At 41.1% G+C, this 15148-nt stretch overlaps 1 protein-coding gene across 5 annotated transcripts in view; it reads left to right on the top strand.

The window, feature by feature from the left end:
- Positions 1 to 4016: 4016 nt before the first annotated feature.
- The window catches only part of klhl8 (kelch-like family member 8), a 28501-nt gene continuing 17369 nt past the window's right edge, over positions 4017 to 15148 (top strand). Inside the window, exons 1-4 of one of the 5 annotated variants that reach the window (XM_043695764.2) lie at positions 5759 to 5820; positions 9569 to 9689; positions 11477 to 11563; positions 11985 to 12286. In XM_043695764.2, coding sequence (XP_043551699.2) covers positions 12089 to 12286 — 198 coding nt within the window. In that variant the 5' untranslated portion in view covers positions 5759 to 5820; positions 9569 to 9689; positions 11477 to 11563; positions 11985 to 12088. Of the gene's footprint in view, positions 4199 to 5704; positions 5821 to 9568; positions 9690 to 11476; positions 11564 to 11984; positions 12287 to 15148 lie in introns of those variants that run through there. The other 4 variants (XM_043695774.2, XM_043695754.2, XM_087985965.1 and 1 more) reach the window with 4 other exon arrangements.

The following is a 15148-nucleotide window of genomic DNA, read 5'->3' as shown; positions in this document are numbered from 1 at the left end:
AGTTTCATGCTTTTAGGAAGTTAAATTGCCCTGAAAATTAGTAAAATATCCAAACGTCATGTGGTTTCTTTCTCTTGTGAGTAATTAACTCATATAAAAAGTCAATTAAGAACTTTTTAAATCTTCAATTCTGGATTTCCCAGGCAGGGTGCCTTTTCCTCACCTGGCAAGTCACCAAGTAGAATGTTAAGTATTGTAGGAGGAACTTATTCTCAGTTGAAACTGACAAGCAGAGAAACCTTTAATCAATGCAACTGAAGAGCTTTATCCATGACCAGGTGAGAGACTGCAGGTTGCTATAGATCATCCTTCTGAACATTGGCAGCAAGACTTGAGGGAGGGATTTCCTTTCTCCTTGTTAAAGCTACCACTGGCATATTATATCTTCAGAACAACTGAATTTAAAGTCAGTGAACTGCGACTGACCTTTTTTACCAGTGGGGCAAGGAATACACTGCACCCCCTCCCCCCCTGCACCATTGTTATGACCCCAGCCAATGGTAATACTGGGCAGGTCATATTCCAGAGTGAAACCTGATTTAATAGGCGAAATGTTTTATGTTTACAATTTGCTTATGGTGACAGTAGTCACTGAAGATATTCAGTAGAAGCAGCCAATATATTCTTAACAAAAGAATAAGACTTTATTACACAAAGGAAAGGAACAAAAACAAAAGGTGTATAAAACAATTATGAAAGAACTTGTGATAAATGACAAATAAAAGATTCAGCCATTTATTTTCCCATTAATATTGTTTATGAGCAGTTTAACCGTCCTATTATCAATCCTTAATTTCTTATTCAACTAACAAGGTTGCAAGCATTTCCTTTGGCACAATTCTGCACAGTTACCAGATTTGATTCTCTCCATCTCTCCCTGAGACATACAGACATAGGATAATTTACAGATTTTTATCACTAAATTCTAAGAGAAAAAACTTTCGGTGTTTCCCAGTTACTTTGACTACTTTGAGGCTGCCAAATGAACCTGCTGTTAAGAATCTTTATTTCTGTAATTAATCTGCTTCTGCTGTCCGACCTCTCCATCTGTCTGGCCCTCACTCAGCAAACACTTCAGTCATTACCTCACCAGGAAGATTGCAAAGTCATTTAGGTTTAATCACTTGATTTCTTAAAAAAATTTGTTTGAGCGAATGCTAACACAACGAGTTCCTGAGCCTTTTAGAAAAAAGTCACCTTCAGAGAACTAAAATAAACCAAAAACTCATTTAGCTCTACTGTAGAACTCAAGTTTCCAAAGAATGATAATGACAAATCTTTATCACACCTATTATGGCATTATGGCACAGAAGAAAGCATTTCAGCCCATCCAATCCAAGCTGGCTCTTGGTAGAGTAAACCAGTCAGAATGTAACGCATATGAGACTAAAATCGTATATCATATTCTGTTTCGATATTTAATGGACTTCCAGAATGCTGTTCCACTTGCATGGATGAATAAAAATTAATCTGTAGTTTGATTTCATTTTTACTGCAATTTTCCAGGAATATTTTATCTTAATTTCCAAAGACTGTAACAGGCCCAGAGGATTTTTAGGTAAATATTTTTGTAAATGCTGGAAATTGTACTGAAAACAAAAATTGCTGGAGATCACAGCGGGTCAGGCAGTATCCATGGACTGAGAGCAAGCTAGTGTTTCGAGTCTAGATGACTAATATTTTTTAATTTCAGGAAGTAATTATTGCAGTTTATGAAGCAATCAAAATAACATCTTACTAAATCCTATCATCTCACAGATCACAAATGGGTCTGGAAACCCAGCTAAAAAAGCTGATCTTGAAGGAATACAACATGCAGAATTACAATTTTTGGGAACACTAGACACATTTTAATGAAGCTAAATTTCTACTGCCATCAAATGTTTGTAAATAATCATCCACAGTATTCCACATGGATCTGAACCTTGGCGTTCGAAGTATTTTATTTTTCTCAGATAGAAACTGGCTAGCAAATACTGCATTCTGTTAATGTTCATGTGAGTTTGTGAATTTACTAGTTAATTAGTGTTGTTTTTTTGTTGAAAAGAACACTTTGCCTTGTATTTTTTTCCCCCACTGCACAGACCTCTCATGTCCTTGTGCAAGTGAAAGCCAATGCATCTGAACATACTGATCAGTGTGCATGAAACTTCTCAGTGGCAGGGCCATACAGCTTATTGGTGGCAATGCCACTGGAGCATTATCATTGTTAAATCCCCTATCAGCATCCTTGAGGTGCAACCATTGATCATAAACTGAACTGGAACAGCCATATAAATACCATGGCCTGGATAGTACATCAGCCAGGTAATCACTGGAGCAGCACAGACTTGATATGTGTGTCAGAAACCTATGATCTCCCCAAAGCAGCTGATTCCTTTAGAATTATCCAGGAAATTGAAGATGTTCACCTGGAAGATGCACTGCAATAATTTGCTAAGGATCATCCATCAGTACTTTCATGATCTCCAAAATTTAGGAAAATGGAAACATATAGAAAGAAACATCATCACCCCCAGGTTCTCTTCAAGTCATACACCACCATGACTTGGAAATATGGATGGTAACATGACAGGGGTCTTGAATTTGAAGAGTCTGAAAAAATCTGCTTTGCCTCCTTTGGGGTAGGTGAGCAGCATTAAACGTCAATCAAGAACTTAACACAGTTATGACATTCCTGTGATCAGGGATCCTTGTGGTGGTGTCAATGAAATATGTCCCAGAGAGTTGTTAGCAAATCTGAGTTTGGCAGCTATGCCCTATAGGTAGAGTGATAGTGTGAGTGGCTACTTTGCTATTTGTGAGACCTTGCTGTGTCCAAATCACAGAATTATTATGATACAGAAGGAGGCCATTCAGCCCAAACTGACTTCAAATTTCCTACATTATAACTGTTTATGTTTCAAGATGCACTTAATTGACTGTGCTTTGGAATGGCCTGAGGCTGTGATTAGCGTCATATAAATGCAAGTCCTTCTTCCGTAACAAATGTGATCGAGAGATGAAGTCTTCCACAAAAGATGATCTATTATTTTCAAGATTCCTTCTTCAGCAAAAATGTAATGCTACTTAAAGCTTCAATTACAAAAATAGTCTATACAGTTTTACAAATTCCCTCAGTGTTAAGGTAAGTGATGCATTCCAAAGCAAAGACCCACAATAAATTCTGTGCACATCTGTACTTGTCACACAAAGTGTGATTTTCTGCCCTGTAAGTAAAAACTTATATTTAAAAACTTATGAGGGTGTTTAACTAATGAGTTAGAAGTTCATTATCTACTTTGTTAATGATGTTAATTCTATTAGCGAGGTTAAGGGCACATAAATGACAGGCATTGATTGATTTAGTCCCTTGAGCATATACCTGTATAAAGAATCCTTTAGAGCATTTAGTTTGTGAAGAATGAGGCTCACAAAAAGAATGTTACATTTTGTAAACATCTGTCTTTCAACCTATGAATGTATGAGCCAGCCACCTCTGCTGGATGAGTATGACTATATTTGAATTGAATTGAATTAGGTTTATTGTCACATGTACTCACATGCAGACAGTGAAAAGTTTACGAGTTGCCACTTAAAGTGCCATCTCGGTACAGAATTTTAGGTACAGAGCAGAAAAATAAGGAAAACAAAGTTAAAAAGTTGAACATTACAGTCCTTCCTACTAAAAAGTGGAAGAACAAAGAAAAACAGTTAACATTTCAACATCACAGTTCCTAAATGTCTGGCCATGCAAGCTCGCGCTGCCTTTGTGACAATTGCTTTTTTGATTCCAAAGAGTATTCATAAATGCATGGCAGATACAAAATGCTCAGAAACAGACTTCAGAAAAGCAACCTTTATGGCAGATAAAGAAAAATAATCCTGTTAATTATAAACCACCAGATGGAATGTTGTTTTCAGAGTGGCAAATAAAGAACAAATTTTGAACTTTGTCTTTGTTTACTTACACATTTACTCCTTGTGTGCCAGCTTTGTTCTGACCATCTGGCGGAGTCCATGTGTCTATCTGGTAGCTTCAACCCTTCCTCAAAAGAGTAAGAAAACGGAGGAGATGGGTTCAGAAAAGTAACCCAGACATTTTAGTGGCAGCCGGTTTATTAATAACTAAAGTAAGGCCCAGATCTCAGGCAGAGATCGTTGTGACATTTGAATTGAACAGAGACCACACGGATCAAAGACTCCCTGACTACAGAAGGTGCCTGAACCTTGTCGTTATTTAGCTCTTATTTTAAGGGCGAATTTTGCTGTCGTTTATGTTTAAGAATTTGTTCTTAATCTTTTTGAGGAAAAACTACTAGAGAACTGTCATTTGTGTCTTGTAGTGAATGTACGGTTTGTGACTAATTGAACTCAAGGGTTTATGTGTGTAAAGAATCGCACTTGTTAAGACAATCCACTCAGGCTTAAAAATGAGGGGCCAAAGAGAATTACCCGGGAGTGCGGGTCAGGGTAATCAGGTTACCCCGGGGAGGAAGGGGCGGGGCAATCAGGTTACCCCGGGGAGGAGGGGGCGGGGCAATCAGGTTACCCCAGGGAGGAAGGGGCGGGGTAATCAGGTTACCCCGGGGAGGAGGGGGCGGGGCAATCAGGTTACCCCAGGGAGGAAGGGGCGGGGTAATCAGGTTACCCCGGGGAGGAGGGGGCGGGGCAATCAGGTTACCCCGGGGTGGAGGGGGCGGGGCAATCAGGTTACCCCAGGGAGGGGGTGGGGCAATCAGGTTACCCCGGGGAGGAGGGGGCGGGGCAATCAGGTTACCCCGGGGAGGAGGGGGCGGGGCAATCAGGTTACCCCGGGGTGGAGGGGGCGGGGCAATCAGGTTACCCCAGGGAGGAGGGGGCGGGGCAATCAGGTTACCCTGGGGAGGAGGGGGCAGGGCAATCAGGTTACCCTGGGGAGGAGGGGGCAGGGCAATCAGGTTACCCCGGGGAGGAAGGGGCGGGGCAATCAGGTTACCCCGGGGAGGAGGGGGCAGGGCAATCAGGTTACCCCGGGGAGGAGGGGGCGGGGCAATCAGGTTACCCCGGGGAGGAAGGGGCGGGGCAATCAGGTTACCCCGGGGAGGAGGGGGCGGGGCAATCAGGTTACCCCGGGGAGGAAGGGGCGGGGCAATCAGGTTACCCTGGGGAGGAGGGGGCAGGGCAATCAGGTTACCCCAGGGAGGAGGGGGCGGGGCAATCAGGTTACCCCAGGGAGGAAGGGGCGGGGCAATCAGGTTACCCCAGGGAGGAGGGGGCAGGGCAATCAGGTTACCCCAGGGAGGAGGGGGCGGGGCAATCAGGTTACCCCAGGGAGGAGGGGGCGGGGCAATCAGGTTACCCCAGGGAGGGGGTGGGGCAATCAGGCTACCCCGAGGAGGAAGGGGCGGGGCAAACAGGTTACCCCGGGGAGGAAGGGGCGGGGCAATCAGGTTACCCCGGGGAGGAAGGGACGGGGCAATCAGGTTACCCCGGGGCAGTCACTTTACTGGGCGAGTTGGGGTTCACGTTCCTTGGTGGGAGGTGGGGGCGGGGCAGTGGCGCGTTCCTCGGTGGGCGGGGCAGTGGCGCGTTCATGGGGGGCGGGGCAGTGGCGCGTTCTTCGGGGGGACGGGGCAGTGACGCGTTCCTCGGGAGGGCGGGGCGGCGGCGAATTCCTCGGGGGGGGGCGGGGCAGTAGCGCGTCACCTCAGGGATACTGGCTGCAGCGCCGCTCGAGCAGGCCGGAAGTGCGAGGCCAGCGCTGGGCGGTTGGGTGTCGGAGCCGGGTCCCGGTTGGATTCTCAGTCGTGTTTTCAGTCTTCCCCGCGATGGCCCGTACGAACATCCCGCCGGGGGAAGGTATGTCGGAGAAAGTCGAGCCGGTTCGGGCCCGAGAGCGGCGGAGTTGGAAGTTTCCGTGTTTTAATCCGAAATGCAGTCGGGCTGCGGTGTGCGGGTGGAGTTAATAACGAACAAAGTGTAAACTCTCGGCCTCTTCACTGAGGCTGAGTTTTAGTTGTTGAACGTGGTGTTTTATTTTCTCTCTGTGGTGTTTGTATTTGCTGTTTTTGGGGGGGTGTCCAGGCTCGGTCTGGCCGCTTGCTAGTGTTGTCACCTCCTTCACTGATGCGCGATTGGGATCACACTCCCAGTAACACTCTGGTCTTCTACACATTTGTTTTGTTTACGCCGCTGAAGTGTAACTTCAGAATAGGAGAATAATACCGTTATAACTCCTTGTTATCGCTCCTCCCCGGATGATTGAGCACCTGGAATCGGGAAGGTGACAGTCTCCGAGATCACTGTTTTATCAGAGCATGTTAACAAACCTCCTGGAGATGGGGGGGGGGGGGGGTTCAGAACTTTTGCCATCTCCTCTCTGAAGAACCTTTGGAAGCATCGTGGGTTCATTTAATTAAAAACAGCCGAATGGGGTTCATTTGAACAAACAGACGCTTTTAAGGCGGCAAATATTCTACTCCTGCAATCAAAACATAAACAGGAATAGAGGTAGTCCAATCAAATCCGCCCCTCCATTCTATAAAATCATGTCTAATCTACACCAGGCCTCTTTAGTCCCCCGTTGTCAGTTCTCCATGGCTTCAACTGGTGGTGTGTCTCAAGGATAGGTGCTGGGTCCACAGCTTTTTTTTGTCACCTTATGTAAATGATTTGGATGTGAATGTAGGAGGTATGGTTAGTAAGTTTGTAGATGATGCCAAAATTGGAGGTAAAGTGGACTGTGAAGAACGTTGCCTCAGAATACAGAGATCTTGATCAGATGGGCCAATGGGTTCGCAGATGGAGCTTCATATAGATAAATGTGAGGTGTTGCATTTTGGAGGTGAATCAGGGCAGGATTTATGCAGTTAATAGTAAGATCCTGGGGAGTGTTACTGAACAAAGAGATCTTGGAGTGCAGGTTCATAGTTCCATGAAAGTGGTGTCACAAGTAGGCAGCATAGTGAAGAAGTGTTTGGTATACTTGCCTTTATTGGTCATTGCATTGAATATAGGAGTTGGGAGGTCATGTTGTAGCTGTACAGGATATTGGTTAGGCCACTATTGGAATATTGTGTGCAATTCTGGTGTTTCTGCTATAGGAAGGATGTTGTGAAACTTGAAAGGGTTTAGAAAAGATTTACAAGAATGCTTTGCCAGGGTTGGAGAATTTGAGTTATCGGGAGAGGCTGAATAGGCTGGGGCTATTTTCCCTGGAGCATTAGAGGCTGAAAGGTAACCTCAGAGGTTTATAAAATCATGAGGACTGGATAGGGTAAGCAGACAAGGTCTTTTCCCTGGGTTGGGGCAGCCTAGACTAGAGGGCATAGGTTTGGTGAAAGGGGAAAGATTTAAAAGGGATCTAATGGGCAACCTTTTCATACACAAGGTGGTGTGCATTTGGAATGAGCTGCCAGATGAAATGGTACAATTACAACATTTAAAAGGCATCTGACTGAGTATGTGAATGGGAAAGGTTTAGAGGGATATGAGCTAAGTGCTGGCAAACAGGACTAGATTTATTTAGAATATCCGTTTGGCATGGTCAGGTTTGACTGAAGGGACTGTTTCTGTGCTATATATCTCTATGACTGTATGAACTCCTATATATTTCAAAATGCTACCTACCTCCTCTTTAAATACTTTGTGATCTTACTTCCACAACACTCTAGAATAAAGAATTCTAGACATTCAAAAAAGCTCAGAAGAAATTCCTTTGCTTCTCAATTTCAAAAAAGTGTTGCCCTATTCTCACCTTATTATGTTCAAGATTCCCTACCAATGGAAACATCTTCTCAATATCAAGCCCTCTCAGATTCTTCTGTTTCAATAAGATCACCTCTGCTAAACTCTAATGGATAAAGGCCTAACCTGTTTGACTTGAAAAGTCCACTATTTCCGCATTGTCGGGATTCTATAATTCATTGCAGGAATCGGCTTGTTATTCCCTGAACTGCTTCCATGCCAATACATCCCTTCATCATAGAATCCAATTTTTAATGTCCAACTAATAGCAGTGAAGGCCAAAATTCCATTTACTGCCTTAATTACTTGTCGAAACTGCATGTTTCTCGTATTTCATGCACAAGAACTTTCAGAACCCTCTGTGCTTCACTTTTTTTGGAGAATCTCTCAAACTAAATCGTCTGTTTTGATTCTTTATAGCGAAGTCCATGACTTTACAACTTCCCACATCAAACTCAATCTGCCAAGGTTTTGCACACTCGCTCAACTTATCTTCCCTTGCAGATTCCTTATGTTCACATCATATTTCCTATTGCTTATTGTAAACAAATATAGATAAATTGTACTTTGCTCCTTGTCCAAGTCATTATTATTGACAGTAAATTATTGAGGCCCAAGGACTGATCCTTTTGACACTCCAATAGTTAGATCTTTCCAACCTGGAAGAGATCCATTCATCCCAACTTTTGGGTACGTTAACCATTCCTCAATCCGTGTTAATACCGTGAGCTTTTATGTGGTACCCTATTTGAATTCTTTCTGAAAATCCAAAACATTACATTTGCTGGTTCCTTTTAAGAACTCCCTCAAAGAATTCTTGCAGTTTTGTCAATTATGATTTATGTCTCACAAAACTGTTGACTGTTTGACTGTAATTTTTTTTCTAAATGTCCTGCTGTTTCTTCCTTTATAATGGACTTGCATTTACCCAAATAACACATGTTAAGATAAAATCACTACAGTGTGGAAGCAAGCTACTTGGACATCCCACCCCTGATTCACCCCTGTCCCTGGAACACTGCATTTTCTGTGGCTAATCCACCTAACCTGCACATCTTTGGACTATGGGAGGGAACCTGCGCAGACACTGGGAGAACATGAAAACTCCACACAGGCAATCACCCAAGGGTGGAATTGAACTCCGGTTCCTGGTGCTGTGAGGCAGCAGAGTTAACCATTGGGTGTTAACCATTGACCAACTGTGCTGCCCTGTAGTTTCCGGCTTTTTGTCTCTAGCCTTTCTTGAACAGGGCATTACATTAGCATTGTTTCAATCTGCTGGAACCCTCTTGGAAATGCCTCCACTACCTCTGCAGCCACTTTCCTTAAAACCTTGGAATCAGGCCATAAGGTTCTGGCAATTTGTTTACTTTACTCCTACTAGTTTGTCAAATGTTTTGTCCCTTGTGTTTGAGAAAGATGTGGAGGTGCTGGCATTGGAGTGGGGTGGATAAAATCAAAAATCACTCAACACCAGGTTAACAGTCCAACCGGGTTATTTGGAAGTACAAGCTTTCGGAGCAGTGCTATAATTTTGCTATAAATTCTGTGTCCTATGATCCTGCACCACTAGCTACCTGATGAAGAAGAAGCACTCCGAAAACTTGTGCTTCCAAATAAACCTGTGAAATATAACCTGGTGCTGTGACTGAGAATGTTTCCTTCAATTAACACCTTGCTTATCTGACATTATTTGTCTGCATATACTGTCTTCTGCCGTGAAGCCAATGCAAAATATTGTTTTTAATTATCTACCATTTTCTTGTTCCCTGTTACTAATCCACAGTTGCATCTTCCATTGGGCTAGTCTATATTTCCTGCCCACTAAAGCAATATTTTCTTCAATTGCCCTTTTTTTAAGGTGAAGTCGCTGGTTTGAAGCCTGAGATGTTCTCCCTCAAACTGAATTTGTGATTCTACCATTGCTACCCCTTCAAGGATCCTTAACCAGAAGATCTCTTCAAGCTACCACATGACACATGGTTAGATATATAATAGCCTGCTGCCAAGTAGCTTCTGCAATGAACTACTCTAAGAAACTATCTTTGCACTGAACAAATTTGTCTTTCATTTTACTCTTGCCCATCAGATTTGTCCAGTCAATATATGCAGATTAAAATCACCCAGAATCACCCTTCAGACACTCCGCCATTATTTTGTTTTGCAATGAAGCACCTTAAGGGCCTGTAGATAGTTTCCATCTGTGATCTGTTTTGTTTGCTATTCCTTATTTCCACTTGAACTGATTCCACATCACGATCTATTGAACCTATTTCACTAGTCACCATCACAATGTTGTCTTTATAAATACAGCTACCCCACTCATAGAGTCCTAGAGATATGCAGCACGGGAGCACCCTTCAGTCCAACTTGTCCATGCTGTCCAGGTATCCTAAAATAAAACTAGTTTAATTTGCCAGCATTTGGCCTACACACCTGTATGACTCTAATACAGGGACTTGAATCACAAATTCCAAGAAAATATTTATGACAGTTTATATATAGCAATCAAAAAGGGAGCAGGAATAGGACACACACTCCTTTTGTGCCTGCTCTGCCATTCAATACAATCATGGCTGATTAAGCACACGGTGCTTTTTATCCACCTCATCTTCATAACATTGTACACCACTGCTGATCTGAAATCTAGCAATCCAAGACTGAGCTTCCCAGCCTTCTGTGGGAAAGAATTCATCAGGTTTTCAGCACTGAGTAAAAAATATTTTTCTTATTTGGGTCATAAATGGCATCCTCTTTATTTTTAAATGATTATCCCCTGATTCTAGACTATCCTGTCTACCTCTAAGTAGTTTGTAAGTTTCAATGAGATCCCCTTTCATTCTTCAAATACAGGTCCAGATTACCCAATCTCTCTTCGAACAAATTTGGTGAACTTTTGTTGCACTCCCTCTATGGCAATAATTGCTTAAGATGAGAACAATGATAAATGTAGTACTCCAGGTGTGGTCTAAGCAAACTGCTATATGATTGAGGCAAGACTTTACTATTTCTGTGTAAATCCTCTTGCAATAAAAGCTAACATGGCATTAGCCTTCCTAATAGCTTCCTACACTTGCATGTTAGCCTTCAGTGACTTAAATCCCCTTTGTATTTCTACACTTTCCAGCCTTAAGCGATACTTTGCTTATGTTTCTCCTATCAAAATAGATAACGTTTCATTTTCCCACATTATATTTCATCTGCTATGTTCTTGTCCATTCACTTCAGTGGTTTTAATCTTCCATGAGACACAGTTCAGAAACCATACACACAACAGCATATGGCTTCACACACCACTTATGTCTTTTTTACCCCTGTCAGGTCTACAGTGCAGTTTGCCAGCTATACTAGTGCGTGAAGAGTATAACTGCGAAGGTCAGCTAGTCAGAAGGCCAACTCAGTTCTCTAATATGGTATCCCAAGTCTCCACAATAAAAGTTTCATAAACCTCACTACCCCATGTCAGCCAATGTTCCCTCAGACCTCTGATGCCATTTGTATGCTCCATGCAAGCTATCAGTATCAAAACTAGGATTATATAATTTTTTTCAATAATCATAGAGCAGTTTAAATCATGATAGAAAAGATGACAGGACATTTTGTAACATGTTCCACTGCGTTATGTTGTACACAAAGCTGATCAATATCAATGTCAACTTAATCTTTAAAGGACGGTTTAGTGTGATTCATCTCTGCATTAAAATCAGATCTATATTACAGCACCTAATAATGAACTTGAAGTGGAAAAACACTTGTACTTTCCTTTCAGAATGTACCTGATTCCATTAGCTTCATCACCTTTCAAACCAGATGTGCTTTTTGTGGACTTCCAAAAATGTTCCTGACCCACAAAAAGGTGAGAGAGAAATACTGCTGGATTGAAAGTAGAGGGAAAATTGGATTTCCTCTAGAAGAAAAATTGACCGTTGCACTGAAATGAGCCATTGTGCCCCACCAAAATTTGGCCCAGTGTCTTCCCATGATCATTCAGATCTCAAATAATTTCCTTGGTCTGAAACCCCAATTATAAAAACTGAGTTTACAGAAATGCAGCGTGTCAAATTATAATTTGAATATTTGTGTGTAAATTGGTGATGTTTTTCCATTGCCATCAAATGAATTAAAATTACCCATTATTATTCAGTATTAATATAAAAGGTTGGGGCCTGTTTTATTCTATTTGTCTCAGATATAAATTATCTGACAAATACTATGTCTTGTTGATTGTGGATGAGAGTCTGTGAAATTGCTAATTCATTGGTATTTGTTTTACCTAGGAAAAAATACATTTGCAAATATTACCAAAATGCTTGACCCACAAAAGGTATTGTCTTGAACCTTACAATTAGATACTTCACCAGAAGGCATAGCATTTAAACAAATGGCTTCAGGTGATATGATTCCAGAAAACTTGAAGCATCATCAGCTGAAGAACAGGAGGCTTCACTGCAAGACATTTACCCATGATACTGAAGCAGATGGATGTTTTATTTTTGAAGCAGATGAAGCTTGGAAGGAATATCACCGTGCTCTATTTCAGTTCTATGAAGCCAAAGAGCTATGTGATGTAACATTGAAGGTGAGAAGAATGCCATTCTTTCAGGCTTTAAAATAAAAACAAAGACATGTTTCTCTCATCAGCAACACACTCTTGACAGACAGGAGTGAAAAGTAAATTAGGAATGTGAAACTTAATCTTACTCTAAGTGTCCTCATTAGGACTTTTCATTTTAAATATTCAGTGGGATGGCAAATTAATTTTTCTTGAGCTATCACAGGACTTGATGAATATTAGTGTAAGTTAGCAAATGCTGAACAGTGGTGTTCCAATGAGCTAATGTACTGTGCAAACCCCAATATTTCAGAACTTATGCTCATCAATGGCATGGTTTTAATCAGTTGCACTGCAATGCTGTATTAGAATTCTTCTAGTGGTAGAATATAATACACTACTTTTGCTTAAAAGTGTTAGTAACTCTGTTGGGTGAAACAGTAGGGATTGGTGAAACACTGGCATAGAGAAATTTCTGACTTGCATGTTGACTCTTTAACAAAACTATAAAGTTTAATACTCTGGTGCGACCTCTCTGTGATAATCTGGATTAATGTTATTGTTTTGCTAATAAAGGTTGGTGTATTTGAAGGTCTTGTTGCACTAAGCTTAGGGAAAATATTGTGCAAGCATATATCTGTAAAATCTTGATATACCAAAAATTCTCAATGTTTTGAGATTGTATATAGCATCTGCATTCTTGGTGGAGTATTAAAAGGACTCTCTAGTTAGTTTCTTAAATATACCAAAATGACACTCAGTAATATTTCAGCTGATGCAACTGGAGGCGTTTGAGCCTCTTGGTCAAACTGTGCTCTCAGGTTAAAAAGCTAATTACACTCCTAAGTCTATGTTGATATTTATTTGTTGAAACTTAATAGAAGAATAAAGGCAGTCTAAATAACTCTATGCATACTTTATTTTCAGGGGAAGGTGATGGCCTAGAAGTATTATTACTAAGCTATTAATCCAGAGACCCAGGTAATATTCTGGGGACCTGGGCTTGAAGCCCAGCATGGCAGATGGTGGAATTTGAATTCAATAAAAAATCTGGAAAGAAGAGTCTGTTAATGACTCCATTTCCAATTGTTGGAAAAATCCATCTGGTTTGTTAATGTCCTTTAGGGAAGGAAACTGCCATCCTTATCCAATCTGGTCTGCATGTGAGTGCAGACCCAGAGCAATGCTGTTGACTACCCTCTGGGCTATTAAAGATGGGCAATAAATGCTGGCCCAGCCAGTGACTCCCTCATCCTCTGAATAAATACAAAAAAAATTATTACAGTGACAGGCAACAAATTCTGTCTTAGTGTAATGTATTCTTGCATGGTCTAGATGGGGTAGTAGCTTTTGATCCAGTTTGATTCTAGTCTTTGTTGGGGGCATGTTGGAAGTCTTTTAATGTGATACAATCTGTATTAAATTTGCTTGTCAGCAGCATAAATAGCAGCTAATGCAGTTAACTGGTCAATACCAGTGCGTGATGTTAATTAAGTATCTTTATTAAATTAGAATAACCTGTTTGGTAAACAGTCATTTTATTTCTAACCCTTCAATGCAAATTTTTGTTTTAAAGTAAACAACAATAACACTGTTATGACAGTTTGCTATGTTAACATGCTTTTAATTTTTTGACAAATTGAGGTTTGAAAATCATTGCATCCTATGCAATCACTAGGTATAATTTTTGTCATTAGGAAGCTTAGAGAAACTGTTGGTAAACTAATGTATCGCTAAAGATTCCTATTTGAAAGGTGGTAACAACATTCTTGAACGTTTGAGTTGACAGACGTTTCCTTTTGTCAGTTCTAATGAAGAAAGTGAAATCTTCATTTGAGGTTTTTTTTTAATCAAATTGTTGCATGTAAAAATTATAATGGCTCAGTCATTAGCTCATGTGGATCATTTACAAGTGTAGATCAGTTGAACTGAATGGTCTGTTACTGTTCTGTATATTCTATATATAGGTTTATTATCATACATGAGTGGACTATGTTTTGTTTATTTTTGTGTTTAATACAGACTTGCACTGATCCCAGTAATAATTTTACTGAGTAGGTTGGAACTGATGCACAGTTGCAAAATACTTTCTAAACTAGGGATGAACTGTTTCTGAGATTGCTTATATTAGTTTAATTCAAAGTGTTTTTAAATGAGATTGAATAGGCTTAGGGCTGTTTTCCCTGGAGCGTTGGAGGCTGAGGGGGTGACCTTATAGACGTTTATAAACTCATGAGGAACATGGATAGGGTAAATAGACAAGGAATTTTCCCTGGGGTGGGGGAATCCAGAATTAGAGTGCATAGGTTTAGGGTGAGAGCAGAAAGAAATAAAAGAGACCCAAGGGGCAACTTTTTCACGCAGAGGGTGGTCCATGTGTGGAATGGGTTGCCAGAGGAAGTGACGCAGGCTAGTACAATTGCAACGTTTAAAAGGCACCTGGATGGGTATATGAATAAGAGGAGTTTGGGGGGATATGGGCTGGGTGCTGGCAGGTGGGACTAGATTGGGATGGGGTATCTGGTTGGCATGGACAAGTTGGACCAAAGGGTCTGTTTCTGTGCTGTACATCTGACTCGATAAGTACAGTGTTGGCAGTAATTGCTTGAGGTGTGTGTTATCACACCCACTCAAATGCTTATGAATGTTCACCTCTTTCAGGTTTGCTAATCATCTGATTAAATTATCATTTATACTTTTTATATTGGATAATAATTAATATTTTGAGTTTTCAGGAGCTAGTTTTCGCACCTAATGTGTTAAACTTAATTTTATTCACATAAACCAGTTTATCTGATTCTGTAAGTCAAAACTGCAAAATAAGTCGGTTGGCCAGAAACGTTCAAAATATTCATGTTATAATTTTAAGAAGTTAATTTGCTGTTTATT

Source organism: Chiloscyllium plagiosum, unplaced genomic scaffold (genome assembly GCF_037043375.1).
Source record: "Chiloscyllium plagiosum isolate Xiang-an unplaced genomic scaffold, Cpla_swu_hap1 HiC_scaffold_1, whole genome shotgun sequence".
NCBI classification, from domain to species: Eukaryota; Metazoa; Chordata; class Chondrichthyes; order Orectolobiformes; family Hemiscylliidae; genus Chiloscyllium; species Chiloscyllium plagiosum.
This window is presented reverse-complemented; position numbering and strand designations above follow the sequence as displayed.